This window comes from Vulpes vulpes, chromosome 4, assembly GCF_048418805.1.
Source record: "Vulpes vulpes isolate BD-2025 chromosome 4, VulVul3, whole genome shotgun sequence".
NCBI classification, from domain to species: Eukaryota; Metazoa; Chordata; class Mammalia; order Carnivora; family Canidae; genus Vulpes; species Vulpes vulpes.
In genome coordinates, this window is record NC_132783.1 from 3275152 (window position 1) to 3300162 (window position 25011).

Consider the following 25011-nt stretch of genomic DNA (forward strand, 5'->3'; position numbering starts at 1 on the left):
CTCACACACACACACACACACACACACACACACACACCCCTGAGATGAAGCCCTGTGGGAATTTAGCGATTAGCAGAAAAGAACTTGGTGGTAGTTTACATGGGCATTTCTGGGAGAATCCTTGGTTCAGCAGTGGCAAAAGCAGACCTAAATACTGGGTAGGGCCAGTACTGCTTCTGCAGAGTCTAGGACACTCTGTCTGCAGGTGAAGTTTTGAAACCGAGCTGGGGCCAGCTAACCTCCTCATTCTGTGAGTCATTGGATGTAGACTAGACTTGGTCATCTCCCCTTGCTAATAAGGAAACTGGCTTAATTAACTGAAGGAAATTAACTTGGATAATTTTGCAGCATGGATCTGTTTCCAGAGAGGGGCTGAATGCTTTTCCTTCCTGTGAGCTGACACTTGTACAGCCGTGAACTCCAGAGGCTGTGTGAGCTTGCTGTTTTTGCCAAATGACAAGCGTAGTATTTTCTTGATCAAACTCTCAAGCCTCCCCTTGCTCCTCCAACATCTGAGAATGGAGTAATAAGCCATCCAGAATGATTTTGCGACTTGGGAGTCATTTGCATGTCTTTGTGATATGAGAGTCAAATGCCGATTCTCAGTAAATAGAAGCCTCCCAATTGACTTAAGGTAATTGAATGATTTGAGATTTATTGTGTATATACTCTTCTCGTCAGCCACTGATTCTAAGCAGGCATAAAATCACATCGGAAAACCTGAGTTTCAGTATTCCAGTTGGTTCATCGGAGTTAAAACCAAACTGTGTAGAAATCGGGTTATCAATTTGAGACGCGGATCCCTTTGTCTACGAAGCTCAAAGTCTCCAGTAGAGCTGAGGGTAATGTTTTTTCCTCATATGATACTCTGGGGCAATTCTGAAAAGAGCAAGGAGAGAAAGAGGCTTTTGACTCTATCCCAATATGTTTCATCTTCCTTTTTAACTACTTTTTATGCTATAAATAATTTTCTTTCCCAGTTAGGTTTGAATTTCTATAATTTGGTTCCAGATGTTTGTTGTGGTTTGGCCTGGTAGTCTGCTTAGGCATTTTGCTGTGTTCTTTTCTTTCCCTGCCCTTAGTTTAAAGGAGGTCTAAGCTCACAGTGTAGCTATATTTCTGGAGAGAGCTGCCACCTTTACAGGATTTACTGTGGTCATTTTCTGTTTTTTTTCTCCCCACAATATGGTTCTTTGTGAATTAAAATCAAGGTTCCTAGGGCTGCAGGTAGGAGTAGGGCATGGGAAGCCTAGCCATGTTATAATGAATAATAATAATAGCTGTCTCCCTCTGTTGTGAGCTCTCCCAGGCAGGCTGTGTCTTATTCATCTCTGCATCCCCAGCTTCTTACACAGGGCCTGGTGCATAAATGATGCTCAGTGAGTGTGTGTTGAATGAATGAACTAATTTTTGCAATTCTCTTTATAATTTATAAAGATACACCACATAGCAACATGGGGTGATTGTTTTCAAGACCTCAAGAAAACCATTTCCTCCCTCATTTCATTACGATTGTGAAATTGCTTTGGAATTTTGGAACAATGACACTTTTGCTGTATGCCTTTCATGAAAAGCCAAAGTTTAAAAAAAATTTTTTTTTTTTTAATTCGAGGAGCTGTGGAAAGGAGGATGGGAAGGAGTCTGTTAACTGGATATGTTTCTTGTAAAGAAATTTTAAAATGTAGTTATCTCTGGATTTTTTGTTGTTGTTGTTACAGCCACAGTTTATGGTTCTTTTCTTCCACTTTCACTAGGATGTAGGTGAATTTTAACAAAAGCAAGAGCCGTGTTTTAAAGGGAGAAGAGCAAGTAGGCAGCAAGGGAAAGACTTTGTTTTTACAACTTGTGTTTTGACTTGGCAAATGCTCAAGGTTATTCTGCTTAACCAAATAATCCACGCTGCTTCCACGTCAGCGGTAGCTGAGCTCCCTTCCACTGTGCACCAACCAGACTCTTCTGTTGAGACCTTGTGAAGGATTTTGACCTTGACCCTGCTCTGCAGCCAGTGGCAGTGCTGACCCCTCCCAGCTCCCTGGCTCCCACAGCCAGTACACCTCCAGCTCTGGGAGAGACTCACCCAGGAGTTCCTAACCAGGCGGCTTTTTCTTAAATGGCCTAATCAGTTGGCACTCATCACCTCAAAACTGTTTCCCTAAAGCTTAAATGTAAAAGCAGGAAAATCATTGTATTACTATTTTCCCCAAATCATTAATTAGCACAGAAGATAAAGGCCAAAGTCAGCAAAAAGTAGACAAACTGAGACATTCAAAAAATGAAAAAAGTCTTTGATTTTTTACAGGTAGAGCAAGAGCTATACTCAAGACTTATAACCCCCCCCCCCCCAAAAAAAAAAATTTAGAGGCCAGATGCAGGTGAAATAAAATCCAGAAGAAATTCCAAGTAATGACAGTGCTTCTGGCCTGAGATACTGAGATTTCTTTCCCATTTGGTTCTTAGAAGCGTACCGTTTCGTGTGTTTATAGGCATGCCCCGTTTGTTCCTGTGAAAGACAGACAGAAAGAAAGAGAATCTTTTAGTGAGGACCGTGATTCAAAATATATATTACGTTGACTTATCACCTGTCTTATCACAGTGTGTCAGAAAGCGCAGTGTTCATAGGCGGGATGCACAGTAATTTGGAAATACTCATTTTGGCCCTGGTGTGGGGTGACCTTGGCCTGTTGCAGATTCATACTCTGCAGCTGTATGAGTTCCTAGGGCTGCCATAGCACAGTCCTACCAACGAGGTGGCTTAAAACAACAGAAATTGATGGTGTCACAGTCCTGGAAGTCTGAAGTCAAGATGTCAGCAGAGCCATGCTCCCTCCGACTCTGCATGGGATCCTTTATTGCCTCTTCCTAGCTTCTCTCATTGCCAGCATTCTTTAGCATTCCTTGGCTTATAGCTAGTGGCGCCAATTCCTGCTCCTGCCATCACATGGTGTTCTCTCTGTGTGTCTCCATGCCTTCACACGGCCGTATTTTTATAAGAATCATAACACTCAATGTTGACTTAGGAGTCCGGTCTACTCCAGTGTGATTTCGTCTTAACTAATGGCACCTGTGGTGACTCTTTCCGAGTGAAGTCACTTTCTGAGATACCGGGGATAGGATTTCAACATACCTTTTTTTTGGGGGGGGGTCACACAATTCAATCCCATAACATACGTCTACACTCTATGTATATACTTCTGCTTCAGAGCCCTCAAAAAGATTTCCTGTTCTTCTCTTGTGCTGGACCAACTCTACAAAACCTTCCTTGGCTTCCTTCTCAAGCCCTGAGGGTTTTTTCTCCTCAGCAGTGTTCTTTCTTGGGCAGGAGGTCCTTGCATCAACATAAGTGAGAAAATTGAAACTTTTAGAGCTAAACTGCCTTGTCCGCACCCCCCCACACACACACACATGTGCAATTGCATTTCAAAATACCTGTTCTCCACATTTGTCTTTATATCATTCTTTTGATGGCTCTGATCCATTCTTCATGGTCTCAAAAACAAATATCTCGATAGGAATGTAAAATGGTGCAGCCACCACGTGAAACAACATGGAAGTTCCTCAAAAAACTAAAACTAGAACTACCATATAATCCTGCAATCCTGCTTCAGGATATATGTACCTAAAGGATTTGAAAGCAAGGCGAGGTATTTGGAAACCCATGTTCATAGTAGTACAATTTATGCACAAAAGGTGGAAGCAACTGAAATGTCCATAGATGGACGAACGGTATATGCACATAATGGAATAGTATTCAGCCTTATAAAGAAAAGAAATTCTGACACATGCTACAACGTAGATTAACCTTGTGGGTGTTACACCAAATGAAACACTCCAGTCACAAAAAGACAAATACTGTGTGATTCCACTTAAATGAGTTATCTAGAGTAGTTCAATTCATAGAACAGAGGGGCACCTGGGTGGCTCAGTTGGTTAAGCATCCAAGTCTTGGTTTCAGCTCAGGTCACGATTTTGGAGTTGTGAGATGAAGCTGTACATCGGGCTCCGTGCTCAGTGGGGAGTCAGCTTGGGATTCTCTCTCTCTCTCTCTTCTCCCCTTGCCCCTCCCCTCCATGTGCATGTGCACATTCTCTCTCTCTCTCTCTCAAATACAAATAAATAAATAAAATATTTAAATTCATAGAGGCAGAAAGTGCACTGCTGGTTGCCAGGGCCTGAGGGAAGGAGGGAATAGAGAGTTATTGTTTAATGGGCATAGAGTTTCAGTTTTGCAAGATGAAAAGGATTATGGAGATGGGTGGTGGAAATGGTTGCACAACCCTGTGGATGTACTTAATAACGCTACATTGTACACTTTACAGTTAAGATGGTAAACTTTATGTTATGGATATTTTACCACAGTTAGTCCTCTCCATCACAATTTTTCCTTTGTCTCTGTTTCCTTGGGACCAACCTCTCCTGCTCTCTGATTTCTCTTCACATTCAAACACACTCAAGACTTCCTTTTCCTGAAAAAAACCCTTTACTTCACCTCCCGACATAACAGCCATGATGCCTTTTACCCTCTTGTTTTTCCAAACAAGATTTCTTAGACTGAAGAGTCACACTCAGCATCTCCATTCCTCACCATTGGCTTTTCTTACTGACTCAAAACCTGGCATTCATTTATCGCATCATTCTAGAACTTTGCTGTCCAATGGAATAGCTACTCATTGAATGTAGCTATTTTAGACTTAATTAAAATTAATGAAATTTTAAAAGTCAGTGCCTCAGTACACTAGGCACATTTCAGGCACTCAAGAGCCCCACGCGGCTAGATGCTAATGTATCAGTGTAGATACAGAACATTTCCATCATCTCGGTAGGTTCTGTTGGACAGGCACCACTGTTCTTCAACAAGGATCCGCAAACTCATGAGACTCACCTTGAGAGCTTGTTAAAATACAGAATTCCAGCTCCAGGATCAGAGTTTCTGATTCAGGAAGTCTGGGGAACTGGCCAAGCATTTGCATTTCAGTGAGTTTCCAGATGATATTGATGCTGCTGGATATCCTATTAGAACCTTCTCTTATGTTCCCTGTGAATGACTCTGATACTAATCTAATGGTCTCTTAGTTATCATTTCAAACTGCAAATGAAGTTACAAATCTTTTTTTTTTTTGTGGGGCACCTGGGTGGCTCAGCTGTTGGGCGTCTGCGTTCAGCTCAGGGCATGATCCTGGGGTCCTGGGATGGAGGCCCGCACTGGGCTCCCCACAGGGAGCCTGCTTCTCCCTCTGCCTATGTCTCTGCTTCTCTCTCTGCTGTGTGTCTCTCATGAATAAATACATAAAATCTTTTAAAAAAATCTTTTTTTGTCCTACTTTCCTAATGATATTTTATTTTGACCTCTCACTAATACTATTTCTTTGTCTCTTTGCTGACTTCTCTCATCCAGTTAACAGGGCCCATCTCCAGCTCTGTGCACACTTCTTAGGGAAGTTTCGCACCTGTGTTGTTTAAGTCACCACATATGTATGGTTGGATGGCTTTCAAATAAATGTTGCTTTATTTCTAAGGCCCTATCTTCAGATTTGTGGGATAACTGTTTTTGAATATAACTCTGGAATACTGTGATGTTAAAAACAAAGCTGCTGTGTCTCTACCCTCTCTGGCCAATGAGCTTATGCTTCCCAGATGTCTGATAATTGTTGCCATGCATTTCTTTAAGTGATGTTAAGACACTTGCATGAAAAGCTCCATAGAAGTGTCAAGTATTATGTGTACCTGTTCATTAAATATTCATGCAGTTGGAGAAGTCACCACTATAGTATGCTGAGTAATTTCCTTAATGCCTTTCCTCCTGGTGACCAACTGTTTTATAGGCTTAATCTGCTTAATCCTTTCCATGAGGTATAGTAGGGGTCACACATGAATATGCCCATTCTCAAATTAGCGACTGAGGTGCAGAAAAGTTTAAAAGAGTGACCAGAGTCGCAAAGCTTGTTATACTTGTGCCAAGGAACTTTCCCTCCTGTGCATGACTCCCATGCTAAGCTCCAACGCTCTTGTAAAGCCCCCAACTCCCATGCAAAGCTCCCACTATTAGAGAACACTAAGCTTCTGGATTTAAACATAAAAAGAAATTGCTAAATGTGATTCAACGCATACTTCGCATAATGCATTTCTGTGACACTTCATAGTAATGAGATAATTACCATGGGTACAGTATTAGAGTATACATATTCTGATAAGTTACAGCTGTAAGAAATCAGTAATGGCCATTAATCATTCCATGTTCATTCTTTGCAAATCTCAGGCAAGAAGTTAAGCCTCAGAGTTCCAACAAACCTAAGACAAATTTTATAGTCATCATTTCTGCCATTTAGATGAAGAGTTTATGAATACAATAGACTCTCCCTAATTTAAACTAATTTGGGCAAACAGCTGCCTGAATTGAGAAAAATCTGAACTGAAGTGTGGTGGTAAATATATACTACATGCGTATATTTAAAAGTAACAACTGCAATTCAAACTAGACTATCAAACTGCTAGTAAATAAACATCCTTGGGGAGCTACTTTAATTAATATATGAGAAGAGTTCATAATGTATGTATCAACTGTTTATTTAAATTTGAGTCTCTTGAGTGCTTGAGTCCTTGAGACCCATTTCTACCTTTAAGTAGGTTAAGCAGCCCTACTCTTCCCCATATAATCTTTTTTTATACCTATTTTTTAATAGTAAGTTCTGTTTTTTTTTGTACATAAGAATACATATCAGGTTGGCCCTTAGCCAAGTTGCAGCTAAAGGCAAAATGATCAGGAATTGAATTAATCAGGTTTTACTACATAATGCGTAGAAACAGCAGGAGACACAAACTTTTTCATTCTTTCAAATTAGGAATTAGTTACGCATTTTAGAAAAGAACCACAAGGTTGAGAAGAACCCTAAAATGTCAGTTGGTTCACCTTCCAAGTGTATCCCAATTAACTAGAGAGTTAAATTCCTGGCTGCTAGATTTATAAGGAATTTGTAGAGATGATTTTGTCCAGGCAAAAAACAGAGGTGCAAATCTTCAGCTCACTTTCACAGAACACACAGCTTAGTCATGAGAGAAGTGATTCTAGAACCCAGGGCCCTTGACTTGAAGCTAAGATTAGGCCCGTACTCGCCTGCCTCTTTGAAGTGAAATAGTGGATGCCCAGAAAAGGTGGAGAGCTCCTACCTGTAGCCTGGTCCGGCACATTCAGGCTTTTCATGTAATTTAAGGCCGATGTATTCAGACTCATTCATGGTGGAGGTGGAGAAGAGCCACACACTGTTCTAGAGGTTAACCAAACTGTGCTCACCAGGGTAGGAACACGGCTGTTGTCTATGTCTGACAGGTGTTACACATGATGGGAGCATTTTCCACTAGACGCTTAGGAGCAGAATGAAAATGTGCAACAGGTCGTGAATTTCTGTGAAAGCAGAGGTCTCGGGCATCTTTCGCATCCTCTGTCCCCAGCCCAGCACCTGACACCAAGCTGACCATTTGAAAAGACAAATAAAATCCTTTTAAATGAACCATGTGGTTTACACGCTTTTGTTTTGTTTTGAAGATCACAGTGATGAGAATTTAAGTGTATTTTTTTTTCAAGTTGACTAAAGCCAAGAAACCTGTGCAGAAGAATTTAATGAATTCTAGCTCTCAGACTTCAAATGAGGCTCTCAGTTCCTTGGTACCTACGCGTCAAGTTCAGCTGCCCATCTGAATCACCGGTGCCTTCCAGGGTGATTTTTCAAAGTGAGTCACAGATTTGAATCCAGAGTCCAAATAGAGACCCTGTTAGAGCTGGAACAAGCTTTGGAGACCAGGCAGGCCTGCCCTCTGGTCCTATAACTGAGGAAACGGGGGTCCAGGGAGGTTAAGTAACTGTTGCCTGCTCACGTAATTAAGTTTGTTTAGTTGCTGTGCTTTAGTGAGATCTGGAAAGCGCCACATGCGTATTTTTGCTTTTCAAGTTCCTGACATTTTCTGTTGTGTACACTTGGGGTATTTTTAAATACTGATAAGCATGTGAGTGCAGACCTCATCTAGTTCAATCTGGCAGGGTGGGCCGTCTTCAGTGGAATCTATTCCATTGCCTTGCTTGATGCCTTTACGTTCAGCTCTTTTTGATTTGTGGTGTTCAATTGGACAAAAGGTAACAAAATAGTCACTGCAGTAGAAATCTCCTTTTTTTTTTTTTTCCCTGCCAGGTAACTTCAAAAATATCCCTAATGTCGTCATTTGTTGTCAAAATTTTTTTTTTTTTACTTCACAACCGAGACCAAGGTGAACAAAATTCTGTCCCAGAGGAGTTTTAGAGAGCTGTAACCATGCAAAAGTAGGCACTTAGAGAAAATATTATGCAAACCTAACTGTAGCATTAGAATGGGAACTGCGTAAATAATATCTGGTTGGCTAGGTAAGAACGATAAAACCATGGAAATCCATACTTTGACTCTACACTGATACAGTGCATTGACAGTGCACCACAAGTTGAACCCAAAGTTGACAAATTCTGAACCTGTTTTTGTTGTTGTTGTTTGGTTGTTTTGTTTTGTTTTGTTTTGTTTTGTTTTTTTTAACCCTGAACCTGTTACAGGCAAAGTGATTTAACGCAGGGGGCGGAGGGCTGGCCCAGGGAGGCCTGGCTCCCAGTCCTTTCTCTCCCTCTGATTTACTGGGTGGCCCTAGTTTCTCTGCGCCTCGACTGTCCTTGTCGGAGACCCTGAGGTTGGGTGGGTGATCTGTGTAAAGTAACACTTACTAAGCCGCCGGGAATGGTCATTATTCAGAATCTCCTCAATAACGCACGTTTCTTCTTGCCCGCACTGAGGCTTTGCTTAGAGCCCTCCCTGCCTACACTCGTGGCCTGTCGTTAAAGGGTAAATGTGAAGTGTATTTTGAATTGGGGATGAAAATTGGGAGACAGGGACACCCGGGTGGCTCAGCGGTTGAGCATCTGCCTTGGGCCCAGGGCGTGATCCTGGGGTCCCGGGATCGAGTCCCGCGTTGGGCTCCCTGCATGGAGCCTGCTTCTCCCTCTGCCTGTGCCTCTGCCTCTCTCTGTGTCTCTCATGAATAAGTAAATGAGATCTTTTAAAAATAAATAAAAATAAATAAAAAATAAATAAAATTGGGAGACGCTTTTTAAAAAATATGCTGTTACACTCTGGACCAAATAGCTATTATCGAACAACTTGCCTCAAGACCAGGTCTGTGTTGTATTAGTTTTATGAGTTAAGGATGCCTTTAGCCATTTGCTTGGTCAGCTGTACGGGAACGATACTGAGTTGTGCCTCCCCCCGCCGGCTCCCCAAATTCGCATGCTGGAGCCCTAGCCCCCCAGGACTTAGAATGTGGCTGTATTTGGAGATTGGGCCTTTTAAGAGGTGACGAAGTTAAAATGAGGCCATAAGGGTGGGCTTCAGTCCAACCTGACCCGTGTCTCTACACGAAGGGAAAAGTCGGACACACAAAAAGACACAAGGGATGCCCATGCACAGAGGAGAAGCCATATGAGGGCCCAGTGGTGTGGTGGCCGAGAAGAACGACGTCGGCAGAAACCAGAGCTGTGCACACACCTTGACTGGGGACCTCCACCTCCAGACCTGTGAGGAAATCAGGTACGACGCCCCGGCTGTCGTATGCTGTTAGGGCAGGCCTGGCAAACAAATCACTGCAGGGATTTTCCCTTTTGCAACCAATTTCTCTCACTGTGAGGTCTGAAGGTAGCCTGACAAGGGACTGTTTGTTATTCCGGTGTCTCCCAAAGCCTCTGGAGAAAGCCCAGACTCCATAATATGGCAGGCAAGCCCTTCCAAATCTGGTCGGCTCTTACTTCCCCAGCCTCGTGTCTCGGCTCTTCCCCTGTGCCCCGGCTCACGCCAGACACAACCCTCTGAGGTTTCACTCGGAGGCCGTCATCCTCCTCTGGCTTCCCACCTCGTGGTGAGTCCAGAGTCTTCCACTTCAGTCCCTCTGCGGGGTGCCCCTCCTTTGGGCTTCCACGGCAGTGGGGCCCACGACAAATGACCTTGTCCTTGCTTTTCTGCTTTTCTCGCTCCCTCACCCTGAAAGCTCCTGAGGTCAGACATCCAGGCTTGTTCCCTCGTGGGCCCCAGGGCTTGATCTGGAACCTGACACACACCAGGTGCTCCAAGGCTTGAGCAAATCTGGAGAGAGAGACAATAGTGACTGGGTGCCCAACCTACGTAAGACACAGAAAGGACAGAGATGGGTCTAAACCAGATTATTCGTTGTATGGGCTTGTTGGGGCTGCCCTAACAGAGCAGCACACACACTGGGTGGCCGAAACAATAGAAATGTGTTTCCTCACCGGGTCTGGAAGCTGGAAGCCCAAGATCAAGCTGTCGGCAGGGTTGGTTTGCCAAAGGCCTCTCTCCTTGGCTCCTGGAAGGCTGGTGTGTTTGTGTGTCTTCACATGGTCTTCCCTATGTATCTTTGTCCCAATTTCTCCTTCTTATAAGGACACAAGTCAGATTCGGTTAGGGACCACCCTAATGAACTCATGTTAACCTAATTACCCCCAGTTTTTTTTTTTAAGATTTTATTTATTCATGATAGACATAGAGAAAGAGAGGCAGAGGCACAGGCAGAGGGAGAAGCAGGCTCCATGCAGGGAGCCCAATGTGGGACTCGACCCTGGGACTCCAGGATCGCGCCCTGGGCCAAAGGCAGGCACTAAACTGCTGAGCCACCCAGGGATCCCCTACCCCCAGTTTTAAAAGGATTTATTTATTTATTCTAGAGGTGGGGAGGGGAAGCGGAGAGGGAGAGAATCGTCAAGCAGACTCCCCGCTGAGCATGGAACCTGACGCAGGCTCCATCCCACGACCCCGAGACCCCGAGATCATCACCTGAGTGGAATCAAGAGTCAGACACTCAACCGACCGAGCCACCCAGGTGCCCCTAGCTTAGTTACCTCCTTAAAGACCCTGTCTCCAGATACAGTCACATTCTGAAGTGTGGTGGGGTTAGGGCTTCAACAGACGAGTGTGGGGAGGGCACAATTCAGCTTATAGCATTCGTCATGAGCACTGGTTTAATGGATGTTTGCCACTTGGGGTATCCCTGGGGTGAATGTAGACTACTACCTTGCTGACACCTTTGGAGAGCTGTCTGCCATAGAGGTTCGGTAATAAGTGTACATTTTCATCAAGAAAGAGGCATTTTGGGGCAGCCCGGGTGGCTCAGCGGTTGAGCATCTGCCTTGGGCCCAGGGCATGATCCTGGAGACCTGGGACCGAGTCCCACGTCGGGCTCCCTGCATGGAGCCTGCTTCTCCCTCTGCCTGTGTCTCTGCCTCTCTCTCTCTCTCTCTCATAAATAAAATCTTAAAAAAAGAAAAAAGAAAGGGGTATTTTGGAGTTGACTGTTGTTTTCAGGGCTTGGAGTGGGTGATTGGAAGTATTGGGAAGTCCACCCCCCCGCCAAGAATAGAGTGAAATGCAGGGGACTAAAGTAATAAGACCACTTCGGAATCCGACGGTGCTGCCGACCTCACCGAAAGTCCCCATTCCAGAACGGCTGGTACTTGGTTAACCCCAGGAAACTTGGTGGTCACATGTCCAGTTCCTACCCAAGAGCTGAAAGCATAGGGACCGAAGGTTTTTCTCTGGAATCTTCACCGTTCACTGACTTTCAGGACTGGGAGGACTCCGTGAGACACGACCAGGTCTTGTCTTTGGGCTTCAGACTGGACAGAGAGGCTTTGCGCTCCTGCTCCTTAAAGGGCTAAGAAAAGCCCCCCCCCCCCCCCGCCCCGGCCTGGCCCCCGGCTCGGCCTTGGTCACTCCCTGTCCATAATTGAAATCGCTGCCCGCAGAAGTCAGAGTGAGGTTGTAGGGAAGAGGCTGTGTAAGTGACTCTGACTGTTGCTATAACAACAGTACCTTGGTCTAATTTCTTTTGAAAAATGAATTTCAGCTGGTGGGATGAAGCCGAGCAGCTTCTCCCCACAGATGAAAGCCCTGCCGACAGCCCCCAGAGCCCAGCTGTTTCTGGATGGAGCGCACGGTGCTGTGCAGCCGCCCGGGCGGAGATGTTCAGAGCCAGTTAAGTCCCTCACGCCTCTGTTTCCCGGACGTGCGAATGGGCCTGTGTGCACGCGGACGTCTTCGCCCACGGGTGACTCATCCCGGAAAAGAAAAATTCACAAGTTCGTGCCTCGTCTCCCGTTTGTGAACAAAGTTTCTCGAAAGGCACGTCGATCGTGGTGCCCCCCTAGCTGGCAAACGGACGCCGGGTCCCTTGGCTCTCGGCTCCGGAGTGGCACCCTGCCAGGGCGTGCGGGCTGGGAGGGACAGTAGCCCGGTGGCTCACTTACTGCTCCCAGGGGGCGGGGGAGGGTGTGCAGGCGGGGAGAGGTTGCGATGGCTCTTGTGGGGGGGGGGGGGTGGCCCTCGGCCGGCCTTTGTGCAAACTGCACGTCACAAGGGAGAACAGCCTGTGACCCCTTTGAGGGAACCCAGAGGCTTTGTGTAGACGAGGAAGCCTCATGTCAGTGCTGTTGTCTCCCCGGGGGAGCTCACCCGGCCGTCGGCGCGGGCCTGGGCGCGGTGGCCCGCTGTGTCCCCTGAGCTCGGGCAGGCCCAGTGCCGGGGAGGGCGTCCCCTGGAAGGGGCCCAGCGCTAAAATGAGAATCTCTTGTTGAAAAGCAGGGACCTTTGGAGTAAACGGTGATAAAAAAGTCATCTGGACTGGTCCCCAGGGGCGAGGCGAGAAGTGGCCCCCCCAGGAGCGCTGCTTGGCCTCCCTCCTCCCAGAGGCGGCAGGGGAAGCCGCGGTCCTTGCCCGCGCTCCGGGCTGCGCTCCTGCTGCCAATGGGGACAGGAGGTCTGAGCTTCCACCTGCCCCTCCCCCCCCGTGGCTTCTGCTCGGCTTGCACCCCAGCCTCCTCGGGGCATTGCTGCGCCGCCCTAAGGCAAAGCCCCGAAGGAGCTGCTGGCGCTGATGCGGGGCACGCGTTCCCGACCCGCCGCTGCCAACCAGGAAGCTGCCGCCGGGGTGCCCACGCGTGTCCCCCTCCCAGCCCCCAGGCCTGCGGCTCTCCCTGCATCGCAGACGCCTGCTAACTGGGCAGGGCCGGCTCCGTCCTCGAGGAGCACATCCTCCTTAGGGCCGCACGCCCCGGGGGATAGAGCCCTGGGCCAGCCTCCCCGGCAAGGGGTGCTGGGGTCTAACCAGGCCAGGGGCATCGGACACAGGTGGGGACACTGGATGCCGTGCGCCCTGGGACCCGTCACTGTCGCCTCTGAGCCCCAGCCCCATGGGTCCCGGCCCTGCCGCCCCGTCGGGGTGCTACGTGTAGGGCGCTTGGCTTACTGCCCGCTGCAGGGTAGGCCTACACCGGTTAGGATACCAGGCGGCACGGTGGCTCGGGTCTTGAAACGTTTCGTAAGCAGTGAATCGCCTTCTCTGGTAAAAACTCAAGAGTTTAGAGCTTCCCACTGAAAACTGCGTGAGGAGATGCGAAGATCCTAGAACCTTGGCCCTTGCAGAGGGAACGGTCCCGGTTTTTAACGAGTAGTCAGTGATCGTTGAAGCACCAACCTGAACCGCGTGCATGAAGCTTGTGAAAAACATTATGACTTCAGATATAAAAAGTGCACGGGATTCGCGTGACTGGTGATGAAAATATAATTTATTCGTTCAGTCGAGAGACAGGGGCAGCCCGGGTGGCTCAGCGGTTTAGCACCGCCTTCGGCCCAGGGCGTGATCCTGGAGACCCGGGATCGAGTCCCACGTCGGGCTCCCTGCAGGGAGCCTGCTTCTCCCTCGGCCTGTGTCTCTGCCTCTCTCTATCTCTGTGTGTCTCTCATGAATAGATAAATAAAATATTTTTAAAAACTTGAGAGACAGCCAAGCGTCTGTATGAAGAACATTTATGTATTTGCAAGTGTGGAGATTTGAGGTCTTGGGACTTAGTGTTTCTCAGTGTCGAGGGCCTGACTGCCACCGCGGCTGAAGCTTCCCGATCCGCTCTCGGTGTGTTCTTGTGCATTCAGTTGGTGCTCATCACACGTTTAAGAGTAACTAAAGGATGGGGCACCTGGTGGCCCAGTCAGTTAAGCATCTGCCTTTGGCTCAGGTCGTGATCCCGGGGCCCTGGGATGAGCCTGCTTCTCCCTCCCCCTTGCCCCTTCTCCACTGATGCACAAGCGCATGGGCTCTCTCTCTTTCAAATAAATAAATAAAATCTTTTTTTTAAAAAAAAAGGAATAAAAATTAAAAGCATACATAAAAATCTAACCCCCCCCCCACACACACACACACACATTTTAGAGGCCTTTAAAGAGTACCTTGCTCTGGCACCTCACAGCTGGAATTGCGTAAGCATCCGTGTTTCAAACACTGGAAAGAGGTACAATCACTCTTGTGTACACCTGAGATGACTTGGAAATAGAGTTTTAAATCTGACTCATAGGAGAAAGGAAAAAAGATCATGGTCTTTTCTAAAAATAACCTCAAAGTCCCCCAGAATGTTCTGAATGGCCCTGTTCCCTTGAGCTGGGGGCTGAGCAGTGCCCCAGCATCCCCTTGGGCTTCTGTGACCGCGGTTACAGATTCCCACCAGGAGGGTGAGGCCCCTCGTAGGAGGATCCTGTTCCTTCTGGGCACTTCGGAACGGGGATTTCTAACTGCCCATGGCTGACATTCCTTCCAGAGACCCAACGTCTCCCACTGATGGGGTCCAGAGAAGCCGTGTCTTAGGATGGTCACGAGTAGAGGCTTTAACTCTTGGCTCTCAGGAAAATAGTTGTGTGTGTGTGTGTGTATTTTTTGTAGGACTTACGTAGTAAAATTGCTCTTTCTGTAAAATAATGTTAGGAGCATAAAAGGCTGACAAGGAAGACTTCAGGAGCTGTGATAAGATTTCTCTTTTTTGTGTGTTGCTCTGCCCTTCGCATAGATCTCCTTTAAAAAAAAAAAAAGTACTCCACTTTGGTCAGTGTATGTCTGACACGTGTTTACTCTCGGGTGTGATCTTTGTTCTTAGGACTGAGTCCACCCCTCAGCACCTGGCACATGGGGACACAGCATGCCCTCGGTTCATTTGAATGAGCGTGAACGTACATATATAATGTGGAGGGAGAAAATGGGCTAGGATGTTCCTTTGCTCAGAGACACCGAAAATGTAAGAAAAAATAAGCATTTTCTTGAAAAGTCTTGTAGAAATCCAGCAGGCTTCTGCAGAATTCAAGTTTTCTGAGGTTTGAAATAAAACAGTCTAGAGCCTCGTTTCTTAGTCCCGTTTGAGAGCCATCTCAGAGTATCACCAGTCAACTCAGGAACATTTTATAAGGACATTGGGTTTCTGTGTGTATATATATGTATTTAAAAAAAAATCACACCAACAACTTCACAATGTCAGAACTCCGACAGAATTCTTATTCTCTACCAGAATTCCTAAAAAACTAGGGATCCTGGACCAATGACCTCGGAGGAATCAAGTTTTGTTGGGTTTCTTTAAATACCTGTGCCTCCAACCTGTGTCCCAGTCTGGATCCCACTTTGAGGTACTAACTCAGAAACTGTGGAAATGGGACAAAGAAATCTGCCTTTTTGACCGCTCTCCAGGTGACTTCACAGTTGGATGATGAATGGTCTAGAAAATTGAACCTCTACATAAACCTCAAAAGATCCTTTCCAAAGGTGCCTAAATCTGGAAGACAGTTCTGGAGGTGTTTTTGTGCACCGTTCGTACTCTAATAATTAAAATACCTAACACATGAGTATTCTGGGTCACTCTTCAAATACATTAGATAAGCAAATCAGATTATCCATGTGTTCATAAGCTTATTTATCTGCTGGTAGAATGAGAAGACAATAACCGTAGGAAAACTGATACAGTGAATCATCTTCTGGTTTGATCAGAGCAGGTTAAAATGACCCAGATGTCCCCTTTGGGCCTCTAAGTTAGAGCATCTGCAAACTGAAATTCCAGTTCATCTTCAGGTCCTGGGAAATGGTTATATCTCCACTGAGGGGAAGTTCACTCACACTTTTGGTTGGTGAGTGAAAAGCGCTTAAAGCCTTTGTATGAAAATTCAAAATTCAGCGAGGAAAACGTCCAGCATTTTGAGCTGACACACCTGTCAAAACATCGGACCTTGGTTATGGCACATGAAGTCTCCGGGTTTCAGTTTCAGTTTGCCGTTGCACGAGTCCCTTCCTGTGCTCTCTGGTCGTTCTCTACATAGATTCCCGGAATCCTTAAGAGTCCTCAGAATTATTGAGGAAGGGACAGTTCCCAAGCCACTTCCGGCATCTTAAAATAACCAAAATAAATTGGGACATTGACTCAATGGTCCTGAAAACGCTAGGCAGGCCAGCATCTTCAAGTGTGTGCTTTGGGGGACAATTTCATGCACTCTGCATGGTCACTGGAGAGATCGCCTTAGCCGTCAGTCATTCGTACAGTCCCACGACGACACAGGAAGGCGGTCATAGTATGATGTGTATGAGAAGCCATGGGAGCACAGGGAGGCCCACTGGGATCAGGATTGTAGAGAAGGTAATGTCTGAACTGAACGGAGAAGCCCAGATCAAATTGGTCAGGCGAAGAAGTTGCGTAAGAGTGTACGCAACCTACGCAGAGGCTCCGAGAGACAGGGTGAGCACCTGTGTCCCAGGACCCGCAAATCATCACGTGTAGCCAAAGGTTTAGAGTTGATGGGTGTCGACGGGGACAGGTGAAAGGGAAGAAGGTTAGAGGTGATGGCTGAGACAGGAGACGTGCGTAAGCAGCGGAGTAGCGGAGGGCCTCTGTGCTGGATTTAGGGGCCGCTGAAGACAGAAGGACTGCAGGTGAGGAATGGGCACGACCAGGTTCCCACTTCACAAAGAAAATCCGCAGGCCCAGGGCAGAGGCGGGGCTTGGAGGGGAGCGAGCCAGACTGGGGCAGAGTCGTTCAGGAGCTGCTGCAGAAATCACGAGGAGGGGAGGGTTGATCTGAACGGATGCAGTGACATTGGGGGTGGAAGATGAAAATAAAATCCGTAGATGATAAGAACAGATAGTTCTTGAGGTTTAATTGGGTGTGGGTGGCGGGGAGAGGATGGCATCAGGGACGGTTCCTGAAAACAGTCTGAGAGCGTTCTGACGATCAGCATCAGTCCGGTGCCAGGGACCAAGGCACAGCCTGGCTTGCCCCCTCCCCCCCGGGTGACGGTGTGGTGGGCTCCGCAGTCACACCTGAGTCTAAATTTGAACCTGGGCGGAGCCCCCTCCTCCTCCCGCCGCCCCAGCTCTGTCATTCTGTGATCTTGTTTAATCTCACTATGCCTGAAGTGCCTTCTCCGTAAGATAGTTATAATAAAGCATATTTTTGACGATCCTTGGGCATAGGAGACAAGGAATGTGATGGCTTACCCCGATGGCTTCCATCTTAAAGGCTTCATTATTAATGGGATCATCTTCTTTATTCCCAGACTCTGTGGCCCTGCCCAATTTCACGCGAAATTAGGGACAAGGCAATATGAGGTGTCTTTTTTTTTTTTTTTTTAACTCACTAGCACTGCTAAAGGTCGAAAGGCAGAAAGGACGTCTTACTCTTGGATCTGTAGGGGGGCCCCGACCGAAGCCCCGACCGAAGCCCCTCCGTGTCAGCAGAGGCCTGGCAGTCTTAGCTATGTTCCTCGTCCCCGTTATGGGTGTCATCTACCCCCCTCCCTTTCCACCTACTCCAAAACACTGACCCTTTCCCCATAGAACTGTAAGACCAGCCCGTGACCTGCCCCCAAAGGTTTTATATGAGGGTAAAATATGATCCTGTGTGAAAGTGCTTCCTAACCCTGAAGGCAAAGCTTTTCTTCCTTTTTTTAAAAATTTTTATTTATTTATGATAGTCACACAGAGAGAGAGAGAGAGAGAGAGAGGCAGAGACACAGGCAGAGGGAGAAGCAGGCTCCATGCACCGGGAGCCCGATGTGGGATTCGATCCCGGGTCTCCAGGATCGCGCCCTGGGCCAAAGGCAGGCGCCAAACCGCCGCGCCACCCAGGGATCCCAAAGCTTTTCTTCCTATTACTGGTGCGAGTGGCCTATCAACCCTCCCAAGCCATCCTCTCTCTACCTCTCAATTTCTGTCTCTCAGTTCCACTCTCTCCCTACCCCATCCTCCCTTTCTGTCTGTCTGTCTGTCTCTCTCTCACTCTCTCTCACACACACACACACGTACACCACAGCCTCACGGAAACACGCTGTCAAGCCACACTGTAGATGAGAGAGTCGCGCTCAAGCCATTCTGGAGGAGGAATTGTTTCCTTCAGAGTACTTGACACACGACAGTGGCCCATATTGTCATAGGCGTTGGATGAACAGCTTCCTTCAGCTCCTGGCACCAAGGCTTCCCTTAATGGGAGAAAACATTTACACGTAATAATAGTAATACGGGAACAAGGAAGCTGATGCTCAGTAAAGAGTTTCTGTGATTTCTTCCACAAGGGCACGAATCCTACTGAGCGGCTTCCAGCTTTGTAAAGCAGAAGGGCCAGGGACCCGCTAAGATGAAGCCATTTGGGATGAGATTCTTACCCGAGTCCTTGGGTGGCAGGGGCTCACAAGGATGCCCTGTGTTCCATCAGCCACCCTCCTGCTCATTGAGCAGAGCGCCTGCAAGTTCCTCAGCCTTCTCGACCTTACAGTTTCTATCTCTTCCTGCCTTTTCTCCTCTGTCTCCCAAGAGGGAATAAGAGAGTTAGACACACCGACCGCCTTCCCGTATAGCAAAAGGTGATGAGCCAGACAGTAGGGACGCTAAGATTGCTCTATTTTGGACACAACTAAACGTAAAACCACAACATGGCATGTTCAATGATGTCTTCCTTATATTCCCAAATGCTGCCTGTCAAGGTACTGGTTAAAGGGGCCAGGGGTGGAGATCGAGGCCCTCAAGGAAAAGGCCCTCAGGTCACATGCTGAAAATGCGTTTGGTTTGAACTTCAACCATCCAGTACGGTTCTACGATCTAGGACACGAATACATTAGCACTTGGACTTGGGCTCGAATTGCAAATTTGATTGCTGTTGTTCACATTAAAAAAGCCACACCAGATGCTTGGAAAACATGAAGATTTCGCCAGCTAGGAAACAGAAATATTATCACTCTACCTATTCATAGTTTGGAGATCCAGAAAGTAATCTATCTCACTTGCAGTTGTGACTGTCGGTATCGCTGAATGTTAAAGATAATAATAGCTAAGGCTTTGTGTGGGTGCTTCCTGGGTACCAGGCATGAAGCTAAGTGTTTTCCATATTACTGCATTCCAGCTCGTTCCCACAGTAACTCTACGAGCTAGATACTACGAACCCATTTTGTGGATAAGGAAACCAAAACTTAAGGGAAGTTAAATAAGTTTTCCAGGATCGATCCGTTCTTTCAACAGATAATTATCGACTCTCCACTGTGGGCTACTGGGGACCCAGTAGTGAACAAAACAGAAAAAACCCCTCCCCTCATGGGACTCATTTTCTAATGGAGGAGATGATCGCTGACATTTATTCAGTACCAGACAACATTTATATGTATTAACTGTAGGTGGGGGTGGTGGTGGTGGTGAGCTAGAGTCATAGGCTTGAAGCCAGGCATTGTAACTACAGAGCCGGGGCCCCCGTTTCCGTATTACTGCCCAGGACTACCTCACCCTGGTAGCCCCCCCGCCCCCGCCAGCTGGGCAGAGGTGAAACGTGGAGGTTCCCAGCCAGACCTGTCCTTCAGCGTCGTCTCAGCCACCATTGTTTTACAGAGAAACAGACCATTTATCTTTCATTCCCCATCCTGCCTCATCCATTTCATGGCCTAGAACAGAGTCATGGACCTGAACTTCTACAAATAAAGTCAGGTTGGTTTTTATGACATTTTTATTATTTTAACATTGCTTTGGGGGGTGCCAAGGGCCCCATGTCTTCTCTTCTTTAGGCCTTGGAACTGTCATATTTGAACTTGCTGCTGTGCGTTGGAGCTCCGTTCGAATATCTGCCATACTTATGTTCAGAACAATGGTTTCCTGGTCTGTTAAATAAATAACATAATTTTCCAGCAGTTTCTACCTTATGTGGATTGAACCAGTACCCTCTTTGAAGTCAAATTCCAGTGCTTCCCAGTTAGGCCCTGTTTTCAGCAACCTGGGGCTTCCACCAAGTGACTGCAGACTGTGTTTGGTGTTGTGATTAAAAATACAAGACTTAGGGGGATCCCTGGGTGGCCCAGTGGTTTAGCACCTGCCTTTGGGTCCGGGTGTGATTCTGGAGTCCCGAGACTGAGTCCTGCATCGGGATCCCTGCATGGACCCTGCTTCTTGCTCTCTGTATGTCTCATGCATAAATAAATAAAATCTGTATAAAAACAAAAATCTTAAAAATAAAATAAAATAATAAAAATACAAGATTTAGGAGCAAAGTTAGACTGGATTTTTACTCGAGGAGCTTTTGTGTTTACTTTTGAAATGGAATCCTCTACTTAGGAGAGAATAGCAATCAAGTGGCACTGCTGAGAATCTCCCTCAGCATCCGCAGATTGGTTTGATTATACCCAGTGCTCCTCTGCAGCCTTGGCAGCCCCACGTGTGAGTGCTGAGGAATGGGGTCAGAGGGAACTCACCTGTCCTCCCTGGCTTCCGCAATACACTGCCCCTCTGCCAAGAACAGGCGACGCCCAAGTGGAGGGCCGCGCTGCCTCTTCCCCGCTCCCCATGTCATCCTGCCTTTTGCCTTCTGTTCTGTAAAGTTACCGAAACTCCTCATAACCTGCCTTCATCTCCCTTTGGTCATTCAGCAGGCGCTGTCTCAGAACCTACCCTATGGCACGCTGTCTCACCAGACCCCCACGCACTCGCCCTTTCTGGCAGGAAGGAAGGGGGCAGACAGGTGAATTAGGTTTACAGGTAATAAATCCATAGAGTTAGCGAGAGTTTTCTTAACTGGACTTCTCAAATAAGTCCAGTTAAGTGGACACAACCCTTAACTGGTATGTTTCCCATTACCAGGAACCTCAGTGCCTGGGTCATACGGAAGCCACAGTGGCAAAAATTTCCACAGAACAGGGAAGCAAAGGCCCCACAACCCGTGGACTCCTGCTGCATGAGGTCCCCACCTCTGGGGAGCAGAGGTCCCCACCTCTGGGGAGGTCTGGCTCTGCTTTGACCTGCAGGTTTTGGAACAAAAGAGTCCCTAAGGGCCTCAGGGATCTGTTCAAAAGGCCGGGGCTGCAGATGGATGACGCTGCGCCTGGGCTGAAGGAGCATCACACGGCTTCATCCACCACAGGCCATGCGCACCGGGGCCCTCTGTTTGATTGCACGCTAAATTGCTAGCAATCTATGCAAACAAGGTCTTTCCTATAAATAAGCCAAACCCATGGCACACACACACACGCGAAAGGGGGTATTCCTTATGGTCAATGGGGCTCCCTCCTGCTCTCGTGCTCTCCAGCTCTGATTAAAACTCACCTCTTTCAGCTCCTGTGAATCACACAATAGAATTAATCATTCAGTTTGCCCTTATTTATTAACTCCTGCTATGAACCTGAACAGTAGGTGCAGCCCCCACAGATACACAGTAAGCAAATCAGAGTACCTACCTTCTTGGAACACACTAAACAGCCACTCAGGCAATCACCTGGAGGTATGGTAGGAGCTCTAATGAGGAAGTAGAGGTTGCTTGGAACCTCTATTCCGGGATATCCGACGCAGTATATAGGTGGGTCAAACAAAGTGCCTAATGTAGTTGAGGTGGGGAAGCAATGTAAGATTTCCTAGAGGAAGTGACTACAATCTGCAAGATAGGTAGCTGTTAACCTGAGGAAGGGGAGGAGGGAAGGAAGAAGTCTGTCCCGAGAAAAGAAAGCAACATGTACAGTGCTCTGGAGGTGGAAGGAACCTTGGCACATCTAAGAAACTGAAAGACTTTCAAGGGAGTTGATAGAAAATGTTTGGCAGGAGACGGGGAGGTGATGCTAAACAGAGAAGCAGGAAGATGAACCTGGAATGATGAGCAGAAACTAGGTGAAGTAGGCTCAGATTGGATTTTAAACTAAAGGCAACGGAAATCATTGCAGAGTTATAAACAGGAAAGGCAATACATTTCTCGAAAGCGGTGGCAGTGTAGAGAATAGATTGGATGGATGAATGGAGGCAAGCCAGAGAGACCAGTTAGAAGATTATTGCAATCAGTCAGCAAGAGAAAATGGTATCCTGGCCTCGGAGTGGGTGTATCAGCGAGATATTTAAGATGTGCAATCCACAGGACTCGGTGGTTGGTGATGTGAGACATTTTGAGAAGAATGCTCAGGTCTCCAGTTGGGGCAAGTGAGTAGATACTGAGTAGGGAACAGGGTAGATACCGAGATAGGGCTCATGGGGGAGGATCATGTTTGAGACATTGTTGAGTTTTAGATGCCCATGAAACATCCAGAAAGAAGACGCTGGAGTTGGTGCAACTCTGCAGAGAAGACTGGACTGGGGACATTGTTAACAGGGTCGTCCACCTAGAGAAGGTGGTTGAAGCTGTTGTAGTGGATGAAACCACGTAGGCGAGCACGCAGAGTGGGCAGGAGCAAAACACTTACGCATCGTTTAGGAGAAAGAACGAAGAATACGTAGGACACTGAGAAAGAGCAGATGGAGAGAAAGAAGGAAATCCGGGAGAATGTGATGGCAAGGAGAGCAATGAAAGCAGGCTTGTCGAGCAGAGCGGGCTGCCGCCCCACGGGGTGCGGGGTGGTCAAGTAAATAAGAGCCGAAAGGAAGCTGTGGGTTATGCTAACCATGAATCTTCATGTCTGTGCTATTCAGTAAATGTGTTAAATTCCATATTCTTAAAGGGTTTTTAGTGTTTTTTTTTTAAAAATATTGTTGATTTGATTCCTTGATGTCTTCAGTTAAGATGTGAGAAAAAGCTGAGATAGGTATTAACATCTTTCTCAAGTATAACACATTTTGGGCCAAGTCTCACATTTTGCGTTTCTTTGAAAAATAATAGTAGAGGATTCCTTGCTGTAGGAGAAGTACTGCCTTTAACTGTCTCTTTTTCTTTTGTTCCCCGCACTCCAGTCTATGTTGTTTTCTACCTCTTAGCCTTATGAGCTCTTCTTTTGGATGCAACCTTTTCCCACAGGATGTGAAGCCTGGCCACTTCTGAGATTCGATGTAGAACTTCTTTGCCGCGTGTTATAAAGCATTTCTAAGTTCGTTCACAGCAATTGCACGTCACCTTGCCCAAAGAGTAAACGATAACTTGGAAATCTCCTCACCCTCTTTCCTGTTGCTTTTCCAGCTCCAGGAGACTGTGAAAAGGAAGTTGGAAGGAGCCCGATCACCGCTGAACGGAGACCAGCAGAATGGTGCTTGCGACGGGAGTTTTTCTCCGACTAGCAAGAGAATACGCAAGGACATTCCTACAGGAATGGAAACCATCAACATGCCACTGCCTTCAGCTTCTCCTCTTCACCAACTTGACCTGAAGCCCTCGTTGCCCTTGCAGAATAGTGGAACTCACACTCCTGGGCTTCTAGAAGATCTGAGTAAGAATGGTAGGCTTCCAGAGATCAAACTCCCTGTCAATGGTTGCAGTGACCTGGAGGACAGCTTCACCATCCTGCAGAGCAAGGAGCTCAAACAAGAACCTCTAGACGACCCTACTTGCATAGACACATCAGAAACATCTCTTTCGAATCAGAACAAGCTGTTCTCGGACATCAACCTGAACGATCAGGAGTGGCAAGAATTAATAGATGAGTTGGCCAACACGGTCCCCGAAGATGACATACAGGACCTGTTCAACGAAGACTTTGAAGAGAAGAAGGAGCCCGAATTCTCACAGCCGGCGACGGAGACCCCCCTCTCCCAGGAGAGTGCGAGTGTGAAGAGCGACCCCTCTCACTCTCCTTTTGCACACGTCTCCATGGGATCCCCCCAGGCCAGGCCTTCCTCTTCTGGCCCTCCCTTTTCTACCGTCTCCACGGCCACTAGTTTACCTTCGGTTGCCAGCACTCCCGCAGCTCCGAACCCCGCCAGCTCACCAGCAAACTGTGCCGTCCAGTCCCCTCAGACTCCGAACCAAGGCCACACACCAGGCCAGGCTCCACCTCGGCCTGGAAACGGCTATCTCCTTAATCCCGCAGCGGTGACCGTGGCCGGTTCCGCGTCGGGCCCGGTGGCCGTGGCCGGCTCCGACATGTCCCCGGCGGAGCAGCTCAAGCAGATGGCTGCACAGCAGCAGCAAAGGGCCAAACTCATGCAACAGAAGCAGCAGCAGCAGCAGCAGCAGCAGCAGCACTCGAACCAGACTTCCAGTTGGTCTCCCTTAGGGCCCCCGTCCAGCCCCTACGGAGCAGCTTTCGCTGCGGAAAAACCAAATAGCCCAATGATGTACCCCCAAGCCTTTAACAACCAAAACCCCATAGTGCCTCCCATGGCAAACAACCTGCAGAAGACGACAATGAATAACTACCTCCCTCAGAACCACATGAATATGATCAATCAGCAGCCAAATAACTTGGGTACAAACTCCTTGAACAAGCAGCACAATATTCTCACTTACGGCAACACTAAGCCTCTGACCCATTTTAACGCAGACTTGAGTCAGAGGATGACCCCCCCGATGGCCAACCCCAACAAGAACCCGTTGATGCCCTACATCCAGCCGCCACCGCCGCAGCCACCTCCGCTGCAGGCCCCCAGGGCGCACCTGAGCGAGGAGCAGAAGCGCATGCTTCTCCTGAAGCAGAAGGCCGCGATGCCCCAGCCCATGGCCTACGCCGCGCTCCCGTCCCACGGTCAGGTAAGGGTGGGGGTGAGCCGCACCCCAGCCAGGGTGGGGGGCGCTCGGGTGGCGGCTCCCATTACCTGTTGAACCTTCCTGTCCATCCTTGGGGTGGTCGCCAGGTTTAGGTTTTGGGTTGTCCCCCCCTTCTTCTAAGGGGTGGGGAAGATTGACCATAGGCCTCCCTGTGTTCGAATGCCTGGGAATCCGACCTCTTTGCTTCCTGCCAGCAGATAAGGAACCAGAAATTCGGTCAAATCCG

General features: G+C 47.7%; 1 protein-coding gene across 4 annotated transcripts in view; it reads left to right on the forward strand.

The window, feature by feature from the left end:
• The window catches only part of MAML3 (mastermind like transcriptional coactivator 3), a 407787-nt gene that overhangs the window by 212171 nt on the left and 170605 nt on the right, over positions 1 to 25011 (forward strand). For all 4 annotated transcript variants that reach the window (XM_072755217.1, XM_072755218.1, XM_072755219.1 and 1 more), the window contains exon 2: positions 23262 to 24767. In XM_072755217.1, the coding sequence (XP_072611318.1) occupies positions 23262 to 24767 (1506 nt within the window). The remainder of the gene's footprint in view (positions 1 to 23261; positions 24768 to 25011) is intronic.